Raw genomic sequence first — 27,317 nt, 5'->3', positions numbered from 1 at the left:
CAAGTGTCAGGAATCTACAGTTTGTAGACCAAATCTGACCCACTGCCTATTTATGTAAAAGTTTTATTTGAAAACAGCCATGCTTATTTGTTTTCATTTTGTCCGTGGTTGCTTCCTGCTACAACAGCCAGAGTTGTGTAGTTGCAGTGGTGACGATATGGCTGGCTAATAAAGCCTAAACTATTTACCATCTGGCTCTTTGCATAAAAAGTTTGCTGACTACTAACCTAGAGTATAGGATATCCTTGCCTTTTTGGGGGATAGGTGCGAGATGATGGTCAGTGAATCTCAGGTTGGTCTAAAACTGCAAAGTGTGGAGATGTTAATGGGTACTCTTCAACACAAGAATTCCATTTACAGTAAGTTTTTAAAAATTAAATATATGTCTTTTCTATAGGCTTCCTCAGACCCTTTAATTTGTTACCATGCATTGGGAATCTTGAGGAGTGAAGACAGTATTTGGCGTTTTAAAAACATAATTGGCTGAGAATTTTACCAGAAACACTTACCAGGTCCACTCTTGCTCAGAACAGACGTTAATTAGACGGTGAAATACTGAGGATAGTGGGTTCGAAAGGGGTGTGTGCGTGCGTGTGTGTGTATTTGTTTAGGATGCATGGGTGTGATTGCCAGTTCAAATTGGTTAACAAACAAAACCAAAAAGCCTTAGGTCCAATTTAAGTTAAGTAAAACTAAACTTAATATAGGGTTGGGCTTTTGGCTAATTATCTAATGTATTTTAGTTTTTGATTCATGGTTGTGCTATTTGCAACTTCTGCATTTATGACCACTTGACTAGCCAGATACTGGGTAAAACCTTGAATGGAGTTCAGTTATATTTTTTGCTTCATATTTTGTGGACTTGAAGACATTGGTGTTCTAGTGTTGCTATCTAGATCATAAATTCACTAATTCATTTGTAACTTTGCATATTTTTATTGTGTTTCAGAACTTAAATAAACAGTCCTTTGACCTCGCAAAAGTCCTATTGAAAAGGACAGTCCAGACTATTGAGGCATGCATTGCCAATGTATGTATTTCTGCCTATATTTTTTTTCATAATTCTATAGTTCTTAATCCATTGTACTAATTTATTGAAACCTTTCACATAAAGGCTTATTTAGCCTGTAAACAGTTTCATCTTTTTATAAGAAATATATAAAAAACTGATATGTCTAAATGTAACCAAATGCAGCATAACTTTGTAAGCTATAGACATTATTTTTAAATGGCATAAGATGGGAGGATGTTATTTTATGAAAATTTGTTTACAATTTCTACTCTTTTTTCTACTGCCTTTGTATTTATCTTTTTATCTCCTGGATATGCTGACCTCTTTCACTTTCTCCTTTCATCTTTATCTATGGGTCTCTCTCTATTTTCTTCTTCATGTCTCTAGGCCATTCTTCTGAACCTTTTTGGTTTGCTTTCTTAAATAATTGTTATAGAGTAATAAATTTTTTTTTTTACTTTATTGAATAGAAGTTTTTTCGTGTTCTTTTTGTTCTTTAAAAAATCAATGAAGTAATTTGGAAAAAAAAATTATAATTCTACTACCTTAATGTAGCAATTTCATTATTGAACATTTGCTCAAACTCCTACCTATTTTTTTCATATATAAAACTTTGAATTGTCTTCATTTATACATGTATTTCCATATTTTGATTTTTTTATTTATGATAAGAATGACTATAAATGTTCCTTTGAATTCACATATAATTTACCTAATCATTTCCCTCTTGCCTCACATTTATATTTTTTCAGTGTTTTCCTTTAGTAACTATCTTTAGTAACTATCTTTAGTAACTGTCTTTGTAGCATTTCTCTATTGTTTAATTATTTTCTACATATAAAAACCCAAGTGAGAGTCTGTTAATTTAAATGGTATGAATTATTAGTATTATTTATATTACTAAATAAATACTTAAACGTGGTAAAAAAAAATGTTTTCTCAAGTAGTACAAAAGGTATACAGTGAAAATTGTCTCTTCAAACCCTGAATACTCTATTCTTAATTCTCAGAAATAGGCATCACCAATAGATTTTCATGTATCCTTTCAGAATTTGTGTTCTGTGCTTATTTGTGTGTGCATGTGTACTTTTTAGTTTTGTTAAAACTATTTTCCTTACTCTTTTCAAGGTCTGTGTAATAAATATTAATGTTTTCTAACTCTTAATGTGTGTTGCTTTTCAAAAGAAATATATCATTTGATGATACTACCAAAAACATATGCTCAAATCGGTTGCATACAGCTGCCTCTGTAGCATTTTTACATTTAATTTTTTTTCTAAGTTTATGTGTGTTAGCAAGGAGTGGAGGTATCTTTTAATTTGTGCTTTTATATTCTCTCTGTTTCTTTTTCCTAGAATTCTTTTAAATTATCAGCCTTTGTATCATCACATTTTCCTTCTCTTTGTCCTCTGAGTTACAGTGTTTTTGACTTTCTGGGTATTTAAAAAAAAACCAAACAACTCATCCTCCACCTTCAATTATTCTTTATTACTAAACTAATAGAGAGAATCCTCAAGCTTAAATAAAAATTCAAAAGATTAAGACTTTTAAAAATTTTCTGTGCTATAAAAGGAAATTTCTCAATAAAATTCTCTATAATGAATTACATAAACTATCTAAATTGTTTTGTTTTAATGAAAGTTAAGATTCCTAGAATTGTCATCCTAATTTGAAAGAAAGCTAACAACTCAATTACTTTTTATCTCTTTCATGTAACATTCATAATTTGATGATATTTAGAGGTTTATTTCTTCTGTTTTGGTGGACTGTCCTATCATATATATTAGTAATTTAAACATCTGTTCTTTTTCACCACCTTCACTTGTATATGGAATGCCTAATTATATCGTTTTCTTTTAACATGTTTATAAAAAAACCTATCTAAGTTTTTAAATGAAACGGATATTTTATTTTTATGTTTATCTCCTGTAGTTTTTCAATCAAGTCCTGGTGCTGGGAAGATCATCAGTAAGTGATTTGTCAGAACATGTATTTGATCTGATTCAGGAACTTTTTGCTATAGATCCTCATTTATTATTATCTGTCATGCCGCAGCTTGAATTCAAACTGAAGGTAGGACTGACTATAATTTCTAAGCCCTTTAACATTTAAGAGAAAAATATATATCATATTGTTTTTCTCTAACTGTAAAAGAATAAAATGTGAGTTCAGTTTACCTTCTTATATTTAGTTAAGGTATGCATTTTTTAAACTTTTTATTTTATATTGGAGTATAGTTGGTTAGCAGTGTTGATAGTTTGTTGATCAAACTGTCAACATATAGTTGATAGTTTCAGGTGTACAGCAAAGTGATTCAGTTATGCACGTGGGCTTTCTCTAGTTGCATTGAGCAGGAGCTACTCTTTGTTGTGGTGCGCGGGCTTCTCATTGTGGTGGCTTCTCTCATTGCAGAGCACAGGCTCTAGGGTGCGTAGGCTTCAGTAGTTGTGGTGCGTGGGCTCAGTAGTTGTGGCTCGTGAGGTTCAGAGTAGTTTAGGTACTATCTATATATAATTAGGGTGCCCCCTTTGGAGTCACCAGTGTGTGCTAAGCAGATAGCCTAGGAAGTTTTTATAGCTGTGGTGATTTTCTGTAGTTATATCCCTGAATCATATAGCTACAGCTTTTTATAGTTAAAAGTCCTAGGTTACAGTCCTCTGAGAACAATAAAAATACTTGAGAAAATGCTTCAACATAACAGTTTGTTTGATTTTGCTTTATACTGGGCCACTGCATGCAACTGTATACACTGTCCACTGTGTGGGTCCATAGTGCTATTATCGCTTATGTTTTAAGGGATACTCTGGAGTTGTGCTACTTAGCAGCTTTGCTATAGTCAGAAAATTTGCCACATTTTATATATAAGACTTTTTTCATGTTAGGCAGAGATAGACATTTACATTTATTCACCAATTTAAAACATAAAACAGTCATAATTGCTTTATTTTGGTTTTAGAAAATTTTTCCAGAGAATTGTTCTGAATCAATTACTTTGTAATTAGAAGCAGTAACAGAGTGGTTACCTTTTTCAACTAAGGTTGAAGAAAAATAAAAACTAGGTGGCCATTTGAATTTCTTTCAGAAAGTCACTGGTAAATTACTAATGCAGAATTTCTCATTTTACCCATTATTTTAATTAACATTATATATATATATATATATATATATTTGTATTCAAACAATGTATTAGGTAATATCTTAATGAGATAATTTTCACTTTGGTATAGATTACTAATAACAGCTGTACGTCAGAGACACCAAATGATTTTTGCACCAGAAAAAAATTACCAGCACTATCATCATATTCCAACCTCACTCAGAGAACATATTTAAAAATTCAAAAAGGCAGGGGGTGGCTTCCCTGGTGGCGCAGTGGTTGAGAGTCTGCCTGCCAATGCAGGGGACACAGGTTCAAGCCCTGGTCCGGGAAGATCCCACATGCCACGGAGCAACAAAGCCCGTGTGCCACAACTACCGAACCTGTGCTCTAGAGCCTGCGAGCCACAACTACTGAAGCCTGTGTGCCTAGAGCCCGTGTTCTGCAACAAGAGAAGCCACCACAACGAGAAGCCCGTGCACCGCAAGGAAGAGTAGCCTCCCCTCTCCGCAACTAGAGAAAGCCCGTGCGCAACGAAGACCCAGTGCAGCCAAGAATTTAAATTAAAAAGAAAAAGAAGGCAGGGGGTGGGAGCGAGTTTTCATTTAATTTTATTTCAGTAGTTAAATTACATAGATGTGAAATGTCACATTTGAAATAATCACTAAGCTACTAAAGTAGTCACCTTCAAGTAAAGTAAAATTTCCAGTTTTTCTAGTGTTTGACATTTAAGGGATAGATTGATTTTTCTTTAAAAAAATAAATCATGTTGGATACTAAGTTGGACTTACTTACCAAAAGGCAGCACTAATCTGCATTGTAGTCACATTGCTTGCGAAAAACTTTGTGAAAGAAAATCATTTTTGTAGTTATAAGTGTTAAAGCTTGAATTTTCATTTTTATCTTTGTTTAGTAAGTGTGCCTATTTTAACCACAAAACCCCTATCCCTGAGAGTTGAGACATTCTTAAGGAAAAGATGATATCCTGGAGTCATTTTTCTTTTTTCACTTACTGCCTTTCCCCATAAATATTTTTTTTATTGACTTGCTGGTATTGCTTTAGACACATTATATTTGAACACTTTACAAATTAGCAACTGCTTTTCATTATTGCTTTTATTTTCCTAGTGAATATGTGACTTTTAAAAAGTTTCATGCACCATATGGTTTCAGAATAACTTAATTTATATTAAGACGTGACATCACTAGTGAAAACTAGAACACTTTTTATAGAGTATATTGATTCAGGATAAGAAAATAGGCCTCTATCAAAAAATAACTTTAAGTTTTGTTTTGGTTTAAGTCAACAACTTTTATTACAACTCACATATTTCATAGAAAAAAGAATGTAGCGTCAGGTCCAGTTGTGTGAAAAACGGTAAAATGCAGGTTTGTCCTGGTTGCTCTCTTGACACCCGGGGCAGGCTCTCCGCGACACCAGGCACAGCAGCTTCACTTGTCCGAGGCCCCTTTGCAGACGCAGCCCTGGGCACACTTGGCGCAGCCCACGGGGCAGCAGGAGCAGCAGCTCTTCTTGCAGGAGGTGCATGTGCAGGCTTTGCAGGTGCAGGAGCCAGTGCAGCTGCAGGAGCCGCCAGTGGGGCAGGAGCACTTGGGGTCCATCTGGAGAAGTGAGGCCCAAGGTCCAAAGCACGGGACGAAGCCGGTTCACTGGTCCGGTGGGGGGCATCAAGTTTTGATTTTTGGTAGTGTTCAGTTCACCTGACCTTTTAGGTACTCTTAAGATTCATGCTCTTCTATTAAAATGAGTTTTCCTGAATCATGACATTATTCAGTATCATGTGCTCCAGTCAGCAGGGGAACCTTGATTAAAACTTCATGTATCAAAACCTTAATTGATATGGGTTTATGTTGGAGATCAAATTATAGGATTAGGGCAGGAATTATTTGTAGCTCTTCCCTTTATAGAATTTTTTCTAGGACTCTTACGGAATGTTAGAATTGAATGATTATCTTCATGTTTCTACAGCATCTGTACAGATTGCAAACAAGCAGTGAAGTAGGCATATATTAACAGTTGGGAGTGTATGAAATAAGAGCAAAGAACCTGATGATCTAACATGGAATCAAGTCAACTTCTGCACAGTAAATGAGAGAACATGATATTTTAAAGTTCTTATCATTTTAAGCAGAAATAATGAAATTGTAGCTTCTCAGAAATGTTTCATGTTATTTTTTTGTAATCTGATGAATAAACCTCAGGGTTTATTTATTTTCTTTTTTCCCTTAGAGCAATGATGGAGAAGAGCGATTAGCTGTTGTTCGACTTTTAGCTAAATTGTTTGGTTCTAAAGATTCCGATTTGGCAACACAGAATCGTCCTCTGTGGCAGTGTTTTCTTGGACGGTAAGAGAACATAATTCTGTGGATTCTAACTTTTATATTTTGGAGGCTAGTGAATGTGGCGCACTTGATTAAAACCACACATATCAAAACTTTGATATGTGTTTGTGTCTTTAGTACCTGTGTTGCTGTCTTTATTGGAGAATAAATTGTAAGACAAATTCTTTATGAAGAAAGCTTTGTCTTATTTACCCACATAACAGGTTTTAATCTTTTTTGTGTGTGCTAAAATAATGTCATTAGAATAAATAATTCACATCTGAGAATGTTCAGAGTCTTAAATTTTTTAAATAAGTCATGAGACTGAAGACATCATGGTCCAAAACATGCTAGTATGTACTATGTGTTTTTTTCTAGAAGTTTTCTAGGTGTTAAACTTCTAGAAAAAAACATAGACAGTACACACTTACTGGTTTTAGTAGTATGCTTTTGGATGTGTCTCCTCAGGCAAGGGAAACAAAAGCAAAAATAAACACATGGGACTACATCAAACGAAAAAGCTTTTGCACAGCAAAGAAAACTATCAACAAAATGAAAAGGCCACCTGCTGAATGGGAGAAGATATTTGCAAATGATATATGTGATAAGGGGTTAATATCTAAAATATACAAAGAACTCATACATAAGTCAACCTGATTTAAAAATGGGCAGAGGATCTGAATACACATTTTTCCATAGAAGACATACAGATGTCAACAGACACATGAAAAGATGCTCAACATCACTAATCATCAGGGAAATGCAAATCGAAACCACAGTGAGATATCACCTCACACCTGTCAGGAAGACTGTTACCAAAAAGACAACAAATAACAAGTGTTGGCAAGAATGTGGAGAAAAGAACTGTGTACTGTTGGTGGCAATGTAAATTGGTACAGCCACTATGTGAAATAGTATGGAGGTTCCTCAAACATTTAAAAATAGAACTATTGGGAATTCTCTGGCAGTCAGTGGTTAGGGTTCATGCTCTCACTGCCAAGGGCCCAGGTTCAATCCCTGGTCAGGGAACTAAAATCCCACAAGCCACACAGTGTGGCCAAAAAAAATAATAATGATGAAAAATAAAAATAGAACTATTATTTATCTGAAGAAAATAAAAACACTAATCAGAAAAGATACATGCACTAGCTCTATGTTCATTGTGGCATTATTTATAACAGCCAAGATATGGAAGCAACCCAAGTACCCAGTCAGTAGATGAATGGATAAAGTAGATGTGGTATATACATGAACAATGGAATTTTACTCATCCATAAAAAAAGAATGAAATTTTGCAATTTGGGATAACATGGACGGATCTAGAGAGTATTATGCTAAATGTAATAAGTCAAACAGAGAAAGACAAATACTGTGTGATTTCATTTACATATGGAATTTAAAAAACAAAACAAATGACCAAACATAACAAAACAGAAACAGAGTCATAGATAAGGAGAGCAAACAGGTGGTTACCAGAGGGGAAGAGGGTTGGGAGAGGAAACAAATGGGTAAGGGAGATTAAGGGGTAAAAAAATCACATTATTCATAATTAATATGTTTTTAAATTGCCCAATAAATTTAAAACTTGAGAGTTTCTCAGCTTATCCTTATTATATGCAGTTCTGAATTGACATACTGAGTTTCATATTATTAAGTTCTTAAAATATATTAGACCTAAAATAGCAGTTACAGGTTGGTCCCAGCCATATGAAACTTTTTTGCTATGAGGCAATATGGCACATGTATTTTATGTACTTACCTTTGAATTTCTGGGTCTGCCTCATATATGATTTGCTTTCTACCTCACATTCCTCTAGTATTTTCCTCCTATTAACTTCTTTCAAATAGATTTTGTGCATTTTGAATATTTATTTTTTGTTTTGTAGCATAATTTTAAGCTCCAATTTTTGGTTCTCCAGTGAAGGTAGTTTGGGTTGGGGGATGTGTTTATACCGTTTTTGTTTTAGCATGGTGAAAAAATCCTGTTGTAAAAAATATTCTTGTGAAATTATGTATCTTTTTACTTTATATTCTTCCTTCAGTACAAGTTAACTGTCATTTTAATAAACCAACACATCTTATAATCAGTAACTTGTTGTTTATAGGTATTTACGTAGCGTTGATATACCTTATTTGAAAATAGTTATTTTGCCTTACAACTAATATTAGCAATCTTTTTCTATGTAGATTCAATGACATTCACGTTCCTGTGAGATTAGAAAGTGTGAAATTTGCGAGTCACTGTTTAATGAATCACCCAGATTTAGCAAAGGATCTCACAGGTAAGGTAGCTGGTTTATTGAAGTATGAGAGTAATCACACAAATATATTTTAGTTGTGGCTTTTGACTTTAACTTCGGTTTCTGAATAGGTTTCACTCTGGCACTCTTTCAGGTCTCTATCAGTCATGGACTACTAGTAAGGGATTTCATGTTTATACAGTAAAATTACATTTGAAATCTTCACATTGTAATCCTTTGGAATTTTCTGGAAATCATAGTTTGAGGAAGTAGACTCTTCCTTATGACTCTGGGTTTGGGCACAAATCATTATATCTGTGTGATAATTAAATATAGTAACATATCTAATAATAGGTGGGAAATGATTTCTTCTGAAGTAGACTAGAATTTCTCATTTTTCACTTGAAGTAGAGCATTTAAACCTACCTACTTACTTAACAAATAAATAACTGCTATCAAAATATTGTTTACCAAAAAAGAGGAAATAACTTTATTTGTATCGTAGTTATTTAGGATTTTTTTTAGAGGTCACAGAATGTTATTTTATGTTGCGTAATGTGAAGATATATACCTATCAGCAAACTTGCTATAAGCATTTTTACTATATTTTAAGTCTTTTAATATGTATCGTTAACTTAAATTCTAAACTGTATTAAATCAGGTGCTGATTTGATTTCAGGTGCCGATTTGGCTTTTCCAGAATAGTTGATATAAAATGTTTTATTAAGATGTGACTTTACAGTAATAAATAGTGTGGTATAGTTTATTTTGTTATTATGTAGGGTATTGCCACCTGAAAAATTAAATAATTTTAATTTATGCCACATTTTACAATCATTGTTCCAGTATGGACATAAACTTAAAAGCATTAGGGTTTTTTTTGTCATTCTGAACATAGTGAATGTTATAGCTAACATTTAGCTTAATTTTTTCTCCTATTTCAGAATACTTGAAAGTTAGATCACATGATCCAGAAGAAGCTATTCGTCATGATGTCATTGTTACTATAATAACAGCTGCCAAAAGAGACCTTGCCTTAGTAAATGATCAGCTACTTGGCTTTGTAAGAGAAAGAACACTGGACAAACGGGTAAAATCTGAGGAATTTTATTCTTTTATAATTTACTGTGTTTACATTGTTAGCAAAATACAATAGAAATTATTTTCTATTTAAAGTTTTTCTGTGTGAAAGTCAAACTAATACAATACCAAATAAAAAGCTAATAATTTGTATGTTTCCTGTGTATCTTTTAATTATCTTTACAAATGAATACATTGGATTCTGTAGCTTTTCAGATCTTAGGCATGGGTTTTTTAGCCTACCTTTACAAAAAGAGCAGCTAAATTAAAGTTTTATTTTACCTTTACAATTACATGATGAGTTTCAGAAGGATAGTGATTGATCACCAGTATTTATTTCTTTTATAGTTAGCATCTTCAAAAGTAACTGTCTTAGAATATCATACTTTCTGTGAAAGTGGTGTTTCCATATTGCTGTGCTAAGCTAAGGGCCGAAATGATGTTTAGTTACTATTCTTTTTGTGTAATTTCCTCCATGTGGATGCAGTTAAAAACGTGGGTTGATAAAGAAAAGCAGTACTAAGAACAGTAGTAGCAGTTGCTAAGAAAGTGTCAACCATGAGTAAGAGATACACAGGCAAGGCAGGCTGATTAAATGTGTTACTTATTAACATCTTCAACAAAGGTTGCCTTTGCAGTGTGGTATTTTATTTGAAGCATAGTTGAAAATCTGCTACCCTCTTGAAACCAATGTAATTTAGCTATAATTTCAGGGTAGAAAAGCAGTATCTTGCTATAGAGATATAGCAAGATGCATTCTTTTTTTTTAACATCTTTATTGGCGTATAATTGCTTTACATTGTTGTGTTAGTTTCTGCTGTGTAACAAAGTGAATCAGCTATATATATACATATATCCCCATATCACCTCCGTCTTGCGTCTCCCCACCACCCTCCCTATCCCACCCCTCTAGGTGGAGACAAAGCACTGAGCTGATCTCTCTGTGCCATGCGGCTGCTTCCCACTAGCTCTCTGTTTTACATTTGGTAGCGTATATATGTCCATGCCAGTCTCTCACTTCGTCCCAGCTTACCCTTCCCCCTCCCCGTGTCCTCAAGTCCATTCTCTGTGTCTTTATTCCTGTCCTGCCCCTAGGTTCTTCAGAACCTTTTTTGTTTTTTTTTTAGATTCCATATATAATGTGCTAGCATACGGTATTTGTTTTTCTCTTTCTGACTTACTTCACTCTGTAGGACAGACTCTAGGTCCATCCACCTCACTACAAATAACTCAATTTCATTTCTTTTTATGGCTGAGTAATATTCCATTGTATATATGTGCCACATCTTCTTTATCCATTCATCTGTCGATAGACACTTAGGAGCAAGATGCATTCCTTAAGTTCTTTTGAAATAGTCGTAGGAAACAGATACATAAAGTAGACACCGTCTAACTTGTTCAACTGTGTCAGTAATTCTAACTCTGAGAGTTTTTTCCCTTTGGCTTTAATTTAAATGAAATGACACTCCCTACTGGTTAGTTGTTAACTACCCCCTCTCCCCTGCCCCCTACTCCCAAACCAGATTTCAGGTATTGCCGTTTGTGTTACTTCCTCCTTTTAGAAACAGTTCACTCCTACTCCTGTCAGTGTTTGTTTATAGTTTCAGGAAGAGTTGAATAAATGATTCTTGCTAACTGAGACTGTATGATATGGTCTAATAATTCAAATAACACCTACTGTACATTTTAGGAACTGGTTTTTGGTGTAATGAATTAAATGACCTTGAGTATAGCCTTTCTGAATTTTGTTTTCTATAAAATGTGGGGACAGGACTTAAATCTTTGATTTCACGGCTTACATTCTTTTGTTTCATGTTAGACATGTCAAAAGACATCTGTTACCTGTTATATGGGAACAGAATTTCATTTCATCTACCAAATAGCATACAAATGAGAAAATTATACTAAAAAATTATAAGAAAGTATTAACTTAAACAAGCCAAAGATGGGACTCCCCTGGTGCCACAGTGGTTGAGAATCTGCCTGCCAATGCAGGGGACATGGGTTCGAGCCCTGGTCTGGGAAGATCCCACATGCCGCGGAGCAGCTAAGCATGTGCGCCACACCTATTGAGCCTGCGCTCTAGAGCCTGCGAGCCACAACTACTGAGCCCACGCACCACAACCAAGAATAGTCCCCGCTTGCCACAACTAGGGAAAGCCCGCGTGCAGCAAGGAAGACCTAATGCAGCCACAAAATAAATAAATATATTTTTTAAAAAATAAGCCAAAGATAAGTATACTCTGATTTGTTATTGAGACAAATAACTTGTGATTATTATTACATCGTACTGTTGTTCTAACTCTAGATTTTTATAGTCTACTTTTCTGTCCACTCTCCTCTCACCACCTTTCTTTCCTCCTCATAAACCATTCCAATCTCTTTAAGTCCCAAAGAATCTTTCACGGACTAGCATGTGACTAGGTAAATAATTTGCCCTTTTAATCCACGTAAGGAAGTTCACTTAAGATGATCACTAAGGTGCTTACCAACTTTGTAATTCTAAAATCTTGATACTAAATTTTGCTCTTATTATTCTGAGTTAATATCAAAAGGGATGTAACTAGGACAAAACATTCCAGATGATAGGGCTTTTGTTTGCAGAGTGAATTATACGCTTTCTCTTTTATTTTTTAATCACTTCTAAAACTTGGCCAAATTTTTTTTAGACAGAATCTAATGAAATCTTTGTAAGATTTACTATTGCTTGGCTTTGAGGGAAATAAAAAATTGGTAGGTGATTTAGCAGTATTTGCACTGGATGATTTCTAAATAGGAACATAATCAAAATTGTTGGTTAAGTGATTTGTCTGCCTTTTTTGAAAATTAATATTGTGCTAATCTATGCACACATAAATCTCATTGTGCAACCTAGTGAAGAAATGGTAATTTTTGCAGATTTGTATACTAAAGTTTGGTATCTAGCTTATCCAATAAACTTTATACTTTCTAGTGGCGAGTAAGAAAAGAAGCTATGATGGGTCTGGCTCAGCTTTATAAGAAATACTGTCTTCATGGTGAAGCAGGAAAGGAAGCTGCAGAGAAAGTCAGCTGGATAAAGGACAAACTTTTGCATATATATTATCAGAATAGCATCGATGACAAGTGAGTCTAATTTGTTGGTAAAATGGTTGAATATAAAAGTGCTTTTAATTTTTAAATATTTCTGTTTAATTTTTTCATAATAATTAGTTTCTCTAAGTTTAGAAACCACTTTCTACATATTTAGACATACCATGTTTAAATAAGATTCCAGCCAAGACTGTGAGTTAGCATAATAATAGTGAAATATGCATGAGATTTGGACTCAGACCAGAGACCAAATATTCATTCTGCCCGTTATTAGATCTGTGCCCATGCACAGCTGATTTAACTTCTGTGTACTTGATTTTATCTAAAAAGGAGTAATAATAAGCCTTTCTTACAGAATTGTCTTATGGATTAAATAAAATAATGAATGTAATGCCCCCTAGCTTACTGCCTGGCAGAGTAGCACTATTTAATAACTGTTAGTTATTTTTTCCTTTTTACAACACTGTAAGTACCAATAGAGGTATTACTGTATTTTTTTATTGAAGTATAAGTGACATACAGAATTACATTAAATTTCAAGTGTATGACATAATGATTCTATATTTGTATATATTGCCTAATGATCACCACAATGTCTTTAACATTTGTCCCCGTGCATGGTTAGGAAATTCTTCTCTTGAGATGAGAACTTATATTGTTTTCATTTTCTGAATATTACTTACAATTCTCTGTTGGATTATAGTAATGATTTCGGTTTTTGCAAAATACTTTGCAGTGTTTTATTGAGTTAGACTGACTACTTTGACATGATCGATTATGTATTTCATTGACTAATGAAGAGCCCTTAAATTTTCTTATTCCAGTGATGTTGCATAATAATTATAAGCTTAGCAAGAAGGATATTTTAATATTGGTAAGGAATTTAGAATGTGGAAAGGAGACAGATGTGCATAAGAAAAGCTGAATTTTCAGGAAGATGAAGAAAGAGCCCCCTGATTTTACTAAATGTGACAACATGGGAAAGGAGCCAAAATAATCAAAGGAAATTTTTTTTTTTTGAGAATTAATTATTCTTGAGATCATAGCTTTATGTGTAATGTTAAGTAATTTGCTGTAGCTCCAGACTGATGAAGAAAACAGGTAGAACAGCCTAGCACCCTGTGCTTAGGAATAATATATAACCCTTTTAGGACAAATGTTTCCTACTGATAAAACATAAAGTCACAAATAGCAACAGTAGCTCTAAATTTTAAAATAGCCATACTTGCAAGGAAAAGCATTGATCACATACTGATCTTTTCCATTGTATTTTCACAGATAAGTTTCATCATTGGTGTGATATCTTTGCATGAGGTGGATAAAATATGAAATGGCTGTGGCGTCTAACAAATAGAATAATTTTGTTATTTGGGTTTTTTGTTTGTTTGCCTCGTAGACTGTTGGTAGAGAAAATCTTTGCTCAGTATCTTGTCCCCCACAACCTGGAAACAGAAGAGAGAATGAAATGCTTGTATTATTTATATGCTAGTTTGGATCCAAATGCTGTCAAGTGAGTTACTTTTTAAATGATTGGAGTATTTCTTGAAGATTTTATAAAATTACTTCATCTTATTTAATTAATTGTTGTTGATAGGGTTGTTGCTTCTTCTGGTTGAATCAAGAACCTCAGATAAGTATTTATAGAGGAAATTTTTATTATATAAGTCCAGTTAAGTTAAAAGCAAAAATATTCCTATATGCATAGGCATATTTGGCAACTGAGCCAGTAATATGGTTTCAGGGATTCAAAGAAGTCCCCGTGTCAAAATTATCTTTTGGTCACCTGTTGGCTGAGATCTGAATCATACTACTGGAGCTTTACCATACTAAGCCTAAGAGCTAAGAACTGGTTCTTTGTCAGGAGAGCGTGTCCAGATCACTTCTATGTAGAATAACCATGTGATTGATTGTCCAAACTGAGATATTTTTGAGATTGAAAGGAGGCACTAGTAATAATTTTGTTCAGACAACTGGCATAAACTTTAACTATCCCAGGCTACCTAGGATGTGTGGACATTCCACTTTAATAAAGCTTTTAAAAAACGAAATAACTCCTGTCATTGAGAATTCTGATTTTTCTGAATAAGAACCTCAGCTGTTCCATTTACATATATATATATATTGCCTTTAATTTCTTATAATTTCAAATTTACAGAAAAGTTGTGAGAATAAAACAAAGCTTCGTGATATACTCTTTAGCCAGATTCATAATTTTTGACCATTTGCTTTTTATCATTTGCCATTTGCACATACTTTATATATGTATTTTCTTCTGATCCATTGATAGTAATTTGCAGACATTGGATCCCTTCACCTCTAATACTTCAGTGTGTATTCCCTAAGAACAAGGATACTCTTTTATATAACTAGAGTGCCTTTATGAAAATCAGGAGATTTAACATTTTAAAATATTGTCTAATCCAGTGTGTATTCAGATTTCTTCAATTGTCAAATAATGTCCTTTTTGGATGTTTTTTTCCCTTTCTAGGATTACACATTGCATGTTTAATTATCATGTCTCTAGTCTTTTTTAATTTGGAACCATTCCTCAGTCTGTCTTTGTCTTTTATGACTTTGACATTTTCCAGAAGAGTATTGCCTAGGCCAGTTATTTTGTAGAATGTTCTCTCAGTTGGGATTCACCCAGTGTTTCCTCATCATTGGATCAAGATTATGCATTTTCAGCAGAAAGTCCACAGAGTAATGTATCCTTGGTGCATCCTATTAGGAGACATTAGCCATCATTTTAAAAAAGGATTTGAAAGTGGTTTATAATGTTCACTGTAGGTAGTAAACCCCGGCCTAAGGTCTTGATCTCTGTTTATATTTCAAAATATTTGACAAAGAGTACTCAGAGATAGACTAACTTCCCAGAGGTCTTTTGGGCACCGGAAATTACAGAGTGGGTTTGTGAGAGAAGAAAATCTGCTTTCGTGGAGAGAAAAGAGTCTAGAATAAAGAAACTCAGTTTAATTTAGCATTTTGAATCCACATCATTTCTAAGAAATTCATTTTTTGAAATAGTCTACACTGCTTCATGCGTACCCCCTTAGCCTGGCATAAAAAGGCCTTCATGATCTGATCCTTTTCTATTGTATGTTCCAGCTTCCTTATGCTCCCCCAATCACATTCTGTGCTCCAAGCCTATAAATTTTTTTTCACTTTCCTGTATGTGCCATGGGCTTTGATGACATTTTATCTCTCTTTGTAGCAGAACATTCTGGCTTCCTCTGCTTAGACTGTCTCAGTTCCTTCAGTTTACCTGGCATGATCCTGTTCATCCTTAGAAACTTCTCAAATATTTTCTCTCATAAGAAGCCTTATATTAAGTAATTTAAACTAAACTCTGTTAATCCTAATAAGTAAATTTTCTGGTGCTTAAAATTTTAGGTAGATGTAGAAGAATGGTGTAAGAGAAGTAGTAAGGTTGAGTAGTTACCAGTATTGTTTTATTATGTATTTTTTTTCATATTTTTAACTATTTACAGGGCTCTCAATGAAATGTGGAAGTGTCAGAACATGCTTAGAAGTCATGTACGAGAACTATTGGATTTGCACAAGCAGCCTACGGTAGGTTCATGGTGTTTTATTTAAATTCAGTTTTAGTCATTGTTCATTTTTCTATAGTCATATATAATGAAGCAAGCAAAAAGTATTTCACGTGTTTTGTTTTCCACATGTCAGTTAAACAATTTCTGTGGTTATCCAAGCTAAATTTGCATTTCACATGAATATAACAAAATTTTATTTTCCAGCATGAGCAAAGAAATGGTGTTTTCCAACTTATCAAGTATTTAGACACTAAGAAGTTATAGTTTATCAATTATCAAATCATTAGAATTAAACCTTAATATAAAATTAGAAGTCATAAATGTTTTTTGCTCTGTGATTTGGTCCTTTATTATAGAGTCAGTATCAAATCAGGTATCAATCCTTTGAATATGCCAAAGTCAAATTAACAAAGAAATACTGCCCAACATTTTCTGGAAGGTGGATAAAAGAAATTTGAATAATCTCTTAATATATTTCTAAACATATTTGCTAGAATAGGTGTTCTTAACCAGGGAACCATACACAGAGACCCCTCAGTGGCCCAAGCAAGGGTTGTCGAACTTTTTTTGGTAAATGACCAGATAGTAAAAATTTAGGCTTTGCCAGCCATACAGTCTCCATGACTGCTTAACTCTGCCTTTGTGGTGCAGAAACAGTCAGAGATACAAATGAATGGGTATGACCGTGATCCAACAAAACTTTAACAAAAGCGGGTGGTTCATGGGACCATGCAGATTCAATAATAAAATAATACTCTTGTTGTAATGGAGGAAAGGGCAGTAGGAGGGGAGGTGATATATTAAGTAATGGGCCACAAAATAGCTGATAGAACTCTATTCAGAAAGAAAATTTTTCTGCTCTCCACATTTTTATTTAATTTTCTTTGGTGTATGGTTTCACAGTAATTTTGATATGATAATTGTTTTCATTATCTTCTCTGTTCAGTCTCCTGGCAAGATAACTTTCCTATGAAAGCTATATACTCTTAAAAATTTTTAAATAACTTCCTGCTGGCATCTCCTTTCATTCTATTTGTGCTAACTTAATAGTTGTGGGTACTTCATAGTTCTTTGTCATCAACATAGGGTGTAGATATGGTAAGCCATTTGCTAGTGGGTATATTGTGATGGATTTTTTTTTAACTTAAAAAAATATATCTAGTAGGGATATATTTTTCTTACCAAAATTTGGTAGCACATGTGACAGCTTTTGTTTTTGTTTTAAATTTCAGTCTGAGGCTAACTGTTCTGCCATGTTTGGAAAACTGATGACCATAGCAAGTGAGTATGTTTATTCACTCCGTAGGTATATAGTAGACATCAAATAATTTACCCAGGGGGACTATCAATTTAATACTAAGTAAGAAAAAGTAATCCTTTTCTTACTAATTTTATTTCTAAGAGCCAGATTGACTGATTATCTTTTGATGCCTCAGCAGTATTTTTTAAGACAGCTTGCTTTTAGTTTAGTGGTTTTTCTTTTGTAGTATTGATTCTCTTTGAATTTTATAGAGAATTTGCCTGACCCTGGGAAAGCACAAGATTTTGTGAAGAAATTTAACCAAGTCCTTGGTGATGATGAAAAACTGCGGTCTCAGTTGGAGTTGTTAATCAGTCCAACCTGTTCGTGCAAACAGGCAGATGTTTGTGTGGTTAGTAAATTATACTTTTATATTTGTTCTCCTAGCTTTGCTTATAGAAACTTACATTTCATTAAAGCCTTCTTTACATAGATTATTTTATTTGTGTGAGTTTAACAATACTGTGAGCTCTGAATTACCTAGGAGTATATCTGTGGTCAATTTAGTTCTCTTTACTTACCACTCGTCAGCCAAATTCCAGGAAAAACACTAGAGAACTAAGCCAGGGAGATTGATCCTAGGAATTGAGCAAGATAAAATGCTTTGTATTTAGTAGACATTCATTAGGTAAATTAAATGCTTTTGTGTGTTGTGTGTGTATTTTCTTCTCCCATGTATTAGTAGGTAAATCAACAATAGTTACATTGGCATATACGCATTTATAGATAAAGTAATTCCTATTTAGGCTTTTGTCTTCATTCTATTCTTAGACTCTTTATTTTATAGAGAAAACCAATTGTTGACAATATCAGGAAGGAAAAATTCATCCATTCATTTATTTAGCATTTTATGAGACCGTTTCTGTTTAATTTCATATTTACCATTTACTACCAGTGAGACCTTTAGTAAGTTCAGTATTTTTGAGACTCATTTTTCTCATCTCTACATGTTAACAACCTCACAGGATTATTAAGACGAGATAGATACAGATATCCTATATAGATATAGATACATGGCCCTAGACTGCCCTTTAGGATTTAAATAAATTGCATTTCTATAGTATTACACATATATGACAAACACTGTGCTTGCGACCAGGCTTACAGAGATGAATAAGAGAAAGAAAATCATTTCAGTTATTTATGTCTAACTTTGTTCTAGAAAGATAATTATTTAAATATGTGATAAGGGATAAGGACTATAATAGATGTATATACAAAGTCATCTGGGAACGTGGAGTATGTATTTTTTTCAGTCTAGTAGGGATATAGGGTCTCTAAGTGGATCTTAAAAGAGGAGTCGGGTTTCCCTGGTGGCACAGTGGTTGAGAGTCCGCCTGCCGATGCAGGGGACACGGTTTGTGCCCCGGTCCGGGAAGATCCCACGTGCCGCGGAGCGGCTGGGCCCGTGAGCCATGGCCGCTGAGCCTGTGCGTCCGGAGCCTGTGCTTCGCAACGGAAGAGGCCACAACAGTGAGACGCCCGCGTACTGCAAAAAAAAAAAAAAAAAAAAAAGGCGTAATCAGGAACAGGTGGGAGGAAGCCAGTTTAGGGAAGGAAGCAGTGGACTCTTCCACTGGGCCTAGGGATGTGCTTGTGCCAGGTGCCCAGAATGCTTCACTCTTTGCACTTCTGAACAGGATGGTTTGCTGAGAACATTTAAAGGTTTCATTTACTTCTTCGGCATTTAGAATTCTAGTTCCAGAATACTGTATTCTGCCGGGCATCTACTAATATAATTGATCATAGAATGAAATAGCTTGAAAAAAATGCAGAGAGAATTGGTTTAACCACTTCATTTTACAGGTAGGGATTGAATTTTAAAGAGATGAAGTTTCTCATCCAGTGTTTCACAGCTGGTTATAGTGGCTGTGCTGCAAGTAGAGTCCAGATCTCACAGACCCTCAATAGTGCTCTTTCTATACATTTCATCATTGTTTGCAAGAACCAGTACAGACTGAGTACTGCTCAAGAAATGTGGACCTTGAGAATGAACAATCAAGTGGTATTTTTTGGTCTGAGAAAAATAAGACTTGAGCTTGAGTTTGAGAAATGGTACTAACATGAATTCCTACTATTTGTCAGAACAGAAATATCTAAGAGTTACCAAATCCAAAATGTATATGTAAAACAGATGTTGTAAGGAAAACATCTCAGGATGAATTGATTGTAGGAAGCAGGAAGGTGGAGATGAGGACTGGACTTGCACTGGAAAGAGCATGGTAATGACACCTTTTTGGAGGGGAGGTTATTCTGAGGATATTTAAGAAATGGGCCACCAAATGGCTAAAAGAACTCTGTTCCAGAGGGGAAAATTTCTACTCTTCGTATTTTTTAGTTCATTTTCTTTGGTAAATGGTTTCACAGTAATTTCTCTCTTAGCTTACATTAGCATTGTGTATTCTGAGCACATTATTTAACTTTACCTCTATGTTCTCATGTGTAAAGTAGGATTTGTAATACCCTTTAAATGCTCAGGAAAACAACCACCGTTAGAATAGTTTTGCTGTTTCCCAGAACATCTGTATCATTTTGTCCTTCTCCGCAAAGGCTATTGTTATTAGTTATACATATCCTTTAATATCCACATTCCTTTTTTCCTCAGTAACAGTTAGTAGGAGTGGAGATCTGATATTTTTTCCCCTTTTGTTTCAATCCCATTCCTAAAAAATTTTAGCGAAAGTACTTCGAGCGAGGAATATGAATAGACACATACCGTAGATTAATGCGAGTATACATGATGGTATAGTGAGAGGGTGAGCAATGGTATTGAAATACGTGCTGTATAGATTTGCTTTCTCTTTGGACTTCAGGTTTTGAGTTTCCACACCTTGGTTCTAGTGGAGGACCACTTATTTGCCATAGCTTCAGCTCTGCTTGCTATTTTATCCTCTAGCATGTTCCTATGACCATGGTTCCCAAATTTTAAGATTTTCCAGGAATATTGTTGATTCAGCATTTGAGACAGTCCTAGGTTTGAATTTCAGCATTTACTACCAATTTGACCTTTAATAAGTTACTCAGCATTTCTGAGCCTCATATTCTTCACCTATAAATATTATCAACCTCATTGGATTGTTGAATGAATAAGATAAAATTAAAATTTATGTACGGCCTACTAGAGGGCCCCTTGCACTGCCCTATAGGATGTAAATAGATAGTAATTCTTATGATGTTACATATACATGACAAACACTAAGAATTATTAAAATAGGTCTAGCGTGGGGTCCTGAATCTCCATCTTTTAGCAAAGTCTCAAAGTGATTCTGATGAGTCGTTCACGGACTATACTTTAAAGAAAAACCTTCCTTGCGGGATTATTTGGATATGCATTGTGTCTTCAGAAGTCCAAAGTATATTTTGTCCTTTGGTCAAGCCTACACCATTATAATTCATTACATAATTTAGTAAATTGTATTATACATGCTCTCTCACCGAAGTTGCTGTTTAGGTGACAGAGGCAGGCAAATATTTCAATAGAGAATACAGTGTGTTAAATATTCTGATAGAATCATGCGCTTCATCCCAGGCAGGGGTGGAAATGGGAATAGCTTGTTCTAGAATAAGTCATTCCTGAGTTGAATCTTAAAGGATGAGTAGGAATTAGACCAGTATATGAAGAATGACTGCTTTATTTCTAGTTGGGATGACTGGATATCAGAGGAGATACTTTAGGGATAGGAGAAGATAATGATGTATATGTAGCCTCCAGCAGTTATATTTAGAAATCTGAGATTGAGGCCTTGTTGGTATGTATTAGCATAGTTATATCTCCTGGAGGAGGTCGAGAAGAAAAAAACAAAAGGAGAGAGAGATGCTAACTTACGCTATTTAACAGTCATAGAATGCTTCCTGTTTTCTTTTAATATAATTTTTGTTTGTTTTTTTGGCCGCGTTGGGTCTTCGTTGCTGCACACGGGCTCTCTCTAGTTGCGGCGAGCAGGGGCTACTCTTCGTTGCAGTGCGCGGGCTTCTCATTGTGGTGGCTTCTCTTGTTGTGGAGCACGGGCTCTAGGTGTGTAGGCTGCAGTAGTTGGAGCACGCGGGCTCAGTAGTCGTGGCACACGGGCCCTAGAGTGTGCGGGCTTTAGTAGTTGCGGCACGCGGGCTTGGTAATTGTGGCTCACGGGCTTAGTTGCTTCGTGGCATGTGGGATCTTCCTGGACCAGGGATCGAACCAGTGTCCCCTGTATTGGCAGGTGGATTCTTAACCGCTGTGCCACCAAATCATGCCTATGTAATGAAGCCTCCATAAAACCCCAAAAGGACACAGTTCAGAGAGCTTCTGGTTTAGTGAACATGTAGAGATTTGCAGAGAGTAGCAAGCGAATAGAGAGCATGGAAGCTCGTCCTTTCCTTGTCCTATGCATTTCTTCCATCTGGCTGTTCCTGAGTTATATACTTTTATAATAAACCAGTGATCTAGCAGTAGTAAGAAAATGTTTCTCTGAGTTCTGTGAGCCAGTCTAGCAAATTAATTGAGCCCAAGGAAGGGATGGGGGTTGTGGGAACCTCTGATTTATAGTCATTTGGTTAGAGGTACAGGTAAACCTGGGCTTGCTACTGGCATCTGAAGTGGGAGAGTTGGGCGGGTGAGGGGTAGAGATTGAATTTTAGTATGCTCTGCTTGTGTGCAGAGAATTGCTTGTTGGTGGCGGGGGAACACCCCCCCCCCCGCCCCTGTTCACCATGTTGGAATTGGGCCCAGGAATCCAAAAGAATAGGTCACTAACATGAAAGTTAAACCTTTGGAAATTATTTCTTGTGAGAGATGTGTTTTATCTAGTTTACTGATTCCAGCTACAGAAAAATATTGATAATCCAAATCCTTTCAGGAATCTTTTTTTTTTTTAATGCAGAAGCCTTTGTTTTTTAATTTATTTGGCTGCACTGCTGGCACATGGGATCTTTGTTGCTGCATGCGGTATCTTCATTGCAGCATGTGGGATCTTCTTTTTTTTTTAGTTGTGACATGCGGGATCTCTTAGTTGCGGCATATGGGATCTGGCCAGGGATCGAACCCGGGCTCCCTGCATTGGGAGCATGGAGTCTTAACCACTGGACCACCAGGGAAGTCCGTCAGGAATCATTTTTATTAGCTAGGAAAGCAGTAAATTATACAAGAGGAAATACCGTGTATGTGAAAGAATACTTTCTTTTTTAACTTTTTAAATTTTTTTAATTTTAAAAAAAATTATTTATTTTTGGCTGTGTTGGGTGTTCATTGCTGCATGCAGGCTTTCTCTAGTTGTGGCACACGGGGGCTACGCTTCGTTGCAGTGTGTGGGCTTCTCATTGCAGTGGCTTCTCTTTGTTGTGGAGCATGGGCTCTAGGCACGTGGGCTTCAGTAGTTGTGGCACGTGGGCTCAGTAGTTGTGGCACACAGGCTTAGTTGCTCTGCAGCATGTGGGATCTTCCCGGACCAGGGATTGAACCAGTGTCCCCAGCATTGACAGGTAGATTCTTAACCACTGCACCACCAGGGAAGTCCACTTTTTTTTTTTTAAACAAATATGTATTTCTTATTGTCAGAATGAGAAAGCAGATATGTATGAAAAAGAAAGGAGATATATAGATGCAGCATTTTTTAAAGCTTTAAAAATTTTTTTGTAATAACAAATTAGTAAATTATAAACTGCTTGAGAATAGGGGCTATTTCCTTATTTCTTTGATATACCTTAAGAGTGCTTAAGTATTCTAAACAACTTATGTAATTGTAACTAGTAACTGTGTAACTAGTAAATATCAATCTGCAGTGATAGCATAGATTTGATCAGAAATTTCTGAAGCATTGTCAGGAATATAGAAAGAATTAATTTTCTTACTCTTTCTGCCGTCATTTCCTAAAAGGGTTACATATGGTATATGTTTCTGTTTGTGTATTAGAAGTATGTGTGAGTACCCCTTTTTTTTTCTGGAGTGTGTAAAGAAAACAAGGAAACTGTTTATTTGTTGCCGCTTACTTGCCACATACTAATTTGGCTTGTTGCTTATCCCCAGTATCACTTATGATTATGACATATATTATTTTAAAATAATTGTTATAAGAGATTACCTAAATATTACATACATAAAATATGGTTTGAAGGACTACTTAAATGTAAGATTGTTACATGGGAATACAAAAATGTCAGGTTTTTAAAACTGTGCCTTAATATTATTATTTACATGCATTGGTGTATTTTATATAGTGCTATTACTGTGCTTAAATGTGATTTATTCTTTTTCCTGTTAGCATTTCCTTTATTTTTCTTATGCTTATATATGTATTACTGTAACTCTTTCCTAATGCCTAGTTTTTACATTTTTTAGTACTGACGATATAGTTTGCCTAGCAATTTTCCAGTGGCATATTTGTTGTTAGACAATCACTTGACTTTATCTTATGTTAAAGCAACTATATTTTATACGAAGTCGGGGAAAATCGCCTCTTTGGGAGACCTGCACAAAATAAGTCTGATTTCAAAAGATAGTAGAGGGGCTTCCCTGGTGGCACAGTGGTTGAGAGTCCGCCTGCCGATGCAGGGGACACAGGTTCGTGCCCCGGTCCGGGAAGATCCCACATGCCGCGGAGCAGCTGGGCCCGTGAGCCATGGCCGCTGAGCCTGTGCTCCGCAACGGGAGAGGCCACAACAGTGAGAGGCCCGCGTACAGCAAAAAAAAAAAAAAAAAAAGTAGAGTATTTAAGTTGATTTTAAATGTGTATCTGTGGTTTAGAGCAAAGTATATAAGGCCTAAGCACTCCCTAAAATATTTTTATTTTCTCAAATGCTGAAATTTTGCTTGATTAATTACAGCTTGCAAAATAAATCAAGCATCTCCTCGTGACTAATAAATTTTCTTCAGAATCTCAGTCCTTTGGATTTACACTCTAATAACAAATATGGGTGGTATCTAATTTAATGTGACCTTTATAGTTAATTTGTGTCAAGATGTTAGTGAAACTACAATAGAAATATTTTTCCTTTCTCCTTTATCCCCTTGGACAAATATCCTTAAAAATTTTTTTTACAAAAAATTAATAGAGTGACTATCATTTGTTATTGCTTTATAGTTCAGAAAGCACTTATAATATGCTTTATCTTGTCAGCTAACATTTTTCACCTATTCATCAGAGATAGTCAATTAAAAGCCTTGTTATTAAAGTAAATTTCTTACCCCAGTGCCCAGCACATTGTAAATTTAACCTTGTCTTTGGAGAACTCAGTCTTTACAAACATTAAGTCCTTATATTCTTTAGAAAGTTCCAGCAGTAATATCTTTTCTTTGTAGGAGCTCTTTGATGTAATGCCACCGTCTTTGAACTCAACTGTGTTCTTCCAGAGCTGAAAAACTTTATACACTTACAAGTCTTCCCCTCTTTAAAAAAAAAAAAAGCAAATTGTTGACTGAAATAAAAGTATTTTTTCAAACTATGAAATAAACCAATGAAACCCATGAAAGTATAAATTGTTTTAATTTTTTCAAAAGTAGAGCATTAAAAAGATTGTTTACAAGGTATTAATTTTATGGGAGAAATATGAGACAAAGGGCATAAATCATACCTTGTCACCCCCTTTCTTTTCTCTACAGTCCAGGTTTTCTAGTGATTGCCTAATGAGTATATCATTTTAGTCAGGCTGTAAAGCAGGAAAAGGGCTTTTTTACGCCTGATGGTTTTGAATCTTTAAATGCTTTTGTTGCCTGTGATCATTTTTATTTTGAAAAACATGAAAGAGGATGATACTTACCGTAAAAACTCTTTTCCTTTTTATAGAGAGAAATAGCCCGGAAACTTGCAAATCCTAAGCAGCCAACAAATCCTTTTCTAGAAATGGTCAAATTTCTGTTGGAAAGAATTGCACCTGTGCACATTGATTCAGAAGCCATCAGGTAAGCTAGGAAATATATTCACTCATAAATAGAATATAATCTGAAACTACAGTATTGTAAGTTTAAATTCTGGGTCCCCAAGGAGACCTAAAAAGGTTTCCTGTACACCTTTTTAAAGGCAGAAGCATATATCATTGAAGTTGAAAGAAGGACCAAAGTTCATTTTTTGATCTTTGGTTTGCTTCACTGTTGATTTTTTTAAGAGTTCTTGTGTTTATTTTTAGCTTGTATGTGCTCATTAAAGAAAACCTGGAACATGAGAAGGAAGAAAATTTTAAATCTATAGGCTATCATCAGCCTTTGAGTTTTCTTAACAGTTTTCATGGCCACATAGTGTTCTTTAGTGTGTATTATATTACTGTTCACTTGAGATATGTGAAAAACAGAATAATAGTTTGAAGGTAGCACAAGATTGCCACTGGACTAATCTGCTTTCTAAACACGTGTATTACTTACCAGTTTTTTGGCCCTACTTTATCTGAGTTTTTAATTTATTTTTAACTTTAATATGAGTATAACATCTTGTTATATGAATGTGAAAATTAGTGATAATATGCAAAAAGTAAGCAGACTAGCATAATAGACATTGACAGCTATTGTTTTTAATTAACTGTTCCCATAATTTCATGCATTTCACTTGTTTCTAATGATTTTCTGTTGTAAACTTCTGAGAATGCTTTTCCCTTGCACTAACCATTTTTCCAGTAGATTATCTACATATCTTTTTATGTTGGGTAACTAAATAGCATTTATTGATTCTCTTTTCTTTGGATTAGGAGACCTGGTTCTAGCTGTTAGTTATTTTATCTTATGTGAATCACTGCTTTGGTTGTATTGAAATTCCAATTGTATTAGTTTGCTAGGGCTGCCATAACAAAAGACCACAGACTGTGACTTAAACAACAGAAATTTATTTTCTTATATTCTGGAGGCTAGCAGTCCAAGATTCAAGGTATCAGCGAGTTTGATTTCTTGTGAAGCCTCACTCCATGGGATGCAGAGATAACTCTTTGCTTTCCTCACATGTCTGTCTCCTAACCTCCTCTTCACATAAGGACACCAATCATTTGGGATTATGCCCCACCCATTTGACCTCAGTTTACCTTAATTATCTCTTTAAAGGCTCTATTTCCAAGTACAGTCACATCCTGAGGTGTACTGGAGGTTAGGACTTAAACACAATGAATTTGGGGGTACACAATTAAGCTCGTAATGGTGATGTTTGTAGGGGTTTTTTTGTGGAGTTTTCTTGTTTTTTTAAGCTAAGATCTCCTTATCTTTTAATTTCCTTATTTGCAAGTAAGAAAGCTAAGGTTCTGAGAGAGACCAGGTAGTTTTTTTACAGCTGGGTAATAGCAAAAACCATAACTTAAACTGAGATTTATTATTTTCAGTGTCAGTGTCCTTTGCTCTATACCGTTTGGTTTTAATGGGGTAAATCAAGGAAATGGTAGGCACTCTTTCCTTTGCATATTGATTTTGAAAGAGACATATAATTGGCATCAGGAAGCCTTTGGTATTTGTCTCCATGAGGCCTCACAGAGTTTCATTACTTTACTAAATTATAATAAGCTAGTGTTTGATCTCCAGTCTTAAAAGACCAAAAACTCAGTTTTTTCAGTAGTGTCATGATTGTTTGGGCTCAGAAAAACCAACTAACTTACGGTTAGGATGTCTAAGGGACTAATTTTATGCAAAATTCCAATTTATTAATTTTACTGAGAAATATATGTCATATAAGATTCCTTC

General features: G+C 34.9%; 1 protein-coding gene, 1 long non-coding RNA gene and 1 pseudogene across 6 annotated transcripts in view; 1 reads left to right on the top strand and 2 right to left on the bottom strand.

Annotated features, from left to right (window-relative positions):
- Positions 1-27,317, top strand: part of PDS5A (PDS5 cohesin associated factor A) — a 127,276-nt gene that overhangs the window by 57,546 nt on the left and 42,413 nt on the right. For 4 of the 5 annotated variants that reach the window (XM_019928309.3, XM_019928306.3, XM_019928307.3 and 1 more), the window contains exons 7-17: positions 950-1,030; positions 2,945-3,085; positions 6,361-6,476; positions 8,640-8,734; positions 9,637-9,782; positions 12,726-12,877; positions 14,241-14,354; positions 16,333-16,414; positions 17,628-17,676; positions 17,908-18,047; positions 25,453-25,568. In XM_019928309.3, coding sequence (XP_019783868.1) covers positions 950-1,030; positions 2,945-3,085; positions 6,361-6,476; positions 8,640-8,734; positions 9,637-9,782; positions 12,726-12,877; positions 14,241-14,354; positions 16,333-16,414; positions 17,628-17,676; positions 17,908-18,047; positions 25,453-25,568 — 1,232 coding nt within the window. The remainder of the gene's footprint in view (positions 1-949; positions 1,031-2,944; positions 3,086-6,360; positions 6,477-8,639; positions 8,735-9,636; positions 9,783-12,725; positions 12,878-14,240; positions 14,355-16,332; positions 16,415-17,627; positions 17,677-17,907; positions 18,048-25,452; positions 25,569-27,317) is intronic. The other variant, XM_019928308.3, reaches the window with a different exon arrangement.
- LOC117312396 (metallothionein-1E pseudogene) lies at positions 5,528-5,849 on the bottom strand (annotated as a pseudogene).
- On the bottom strand, positions 18,460-25,542 carry LOC141278772 (uncharacterized). Its single transcript, XR_012331967.1, has 3 exons — positions 25,427-25,542; positions 24,855-25,055; positions 18,460-19,184 (listed from the first exon to the last, which is right to left on the bottom strand). It is a non-coding gene; the product is annotated as an uncharacterized lncRNA (long non-coding RNA).

Source organism: Tursiops truncatus, chromosome 5 (genome assembly GCF_011762595.2).
Source record: "Tursiops truncatus isolate mTurTru1 chromosome 5, mTurTru1.mat.Y, whole genome shotgun sequence".
Classification (NCBI taxonomy): domain Eukaryota; kingdom Metazoa; phylum Chordata; class Mammalia; order Artiodactyla; family Delphinidae; genus Tursiops; species Tursiops truncatus.
This window is presented reverse-complemented; position numbering and strand designations above follow the sequence as displayed.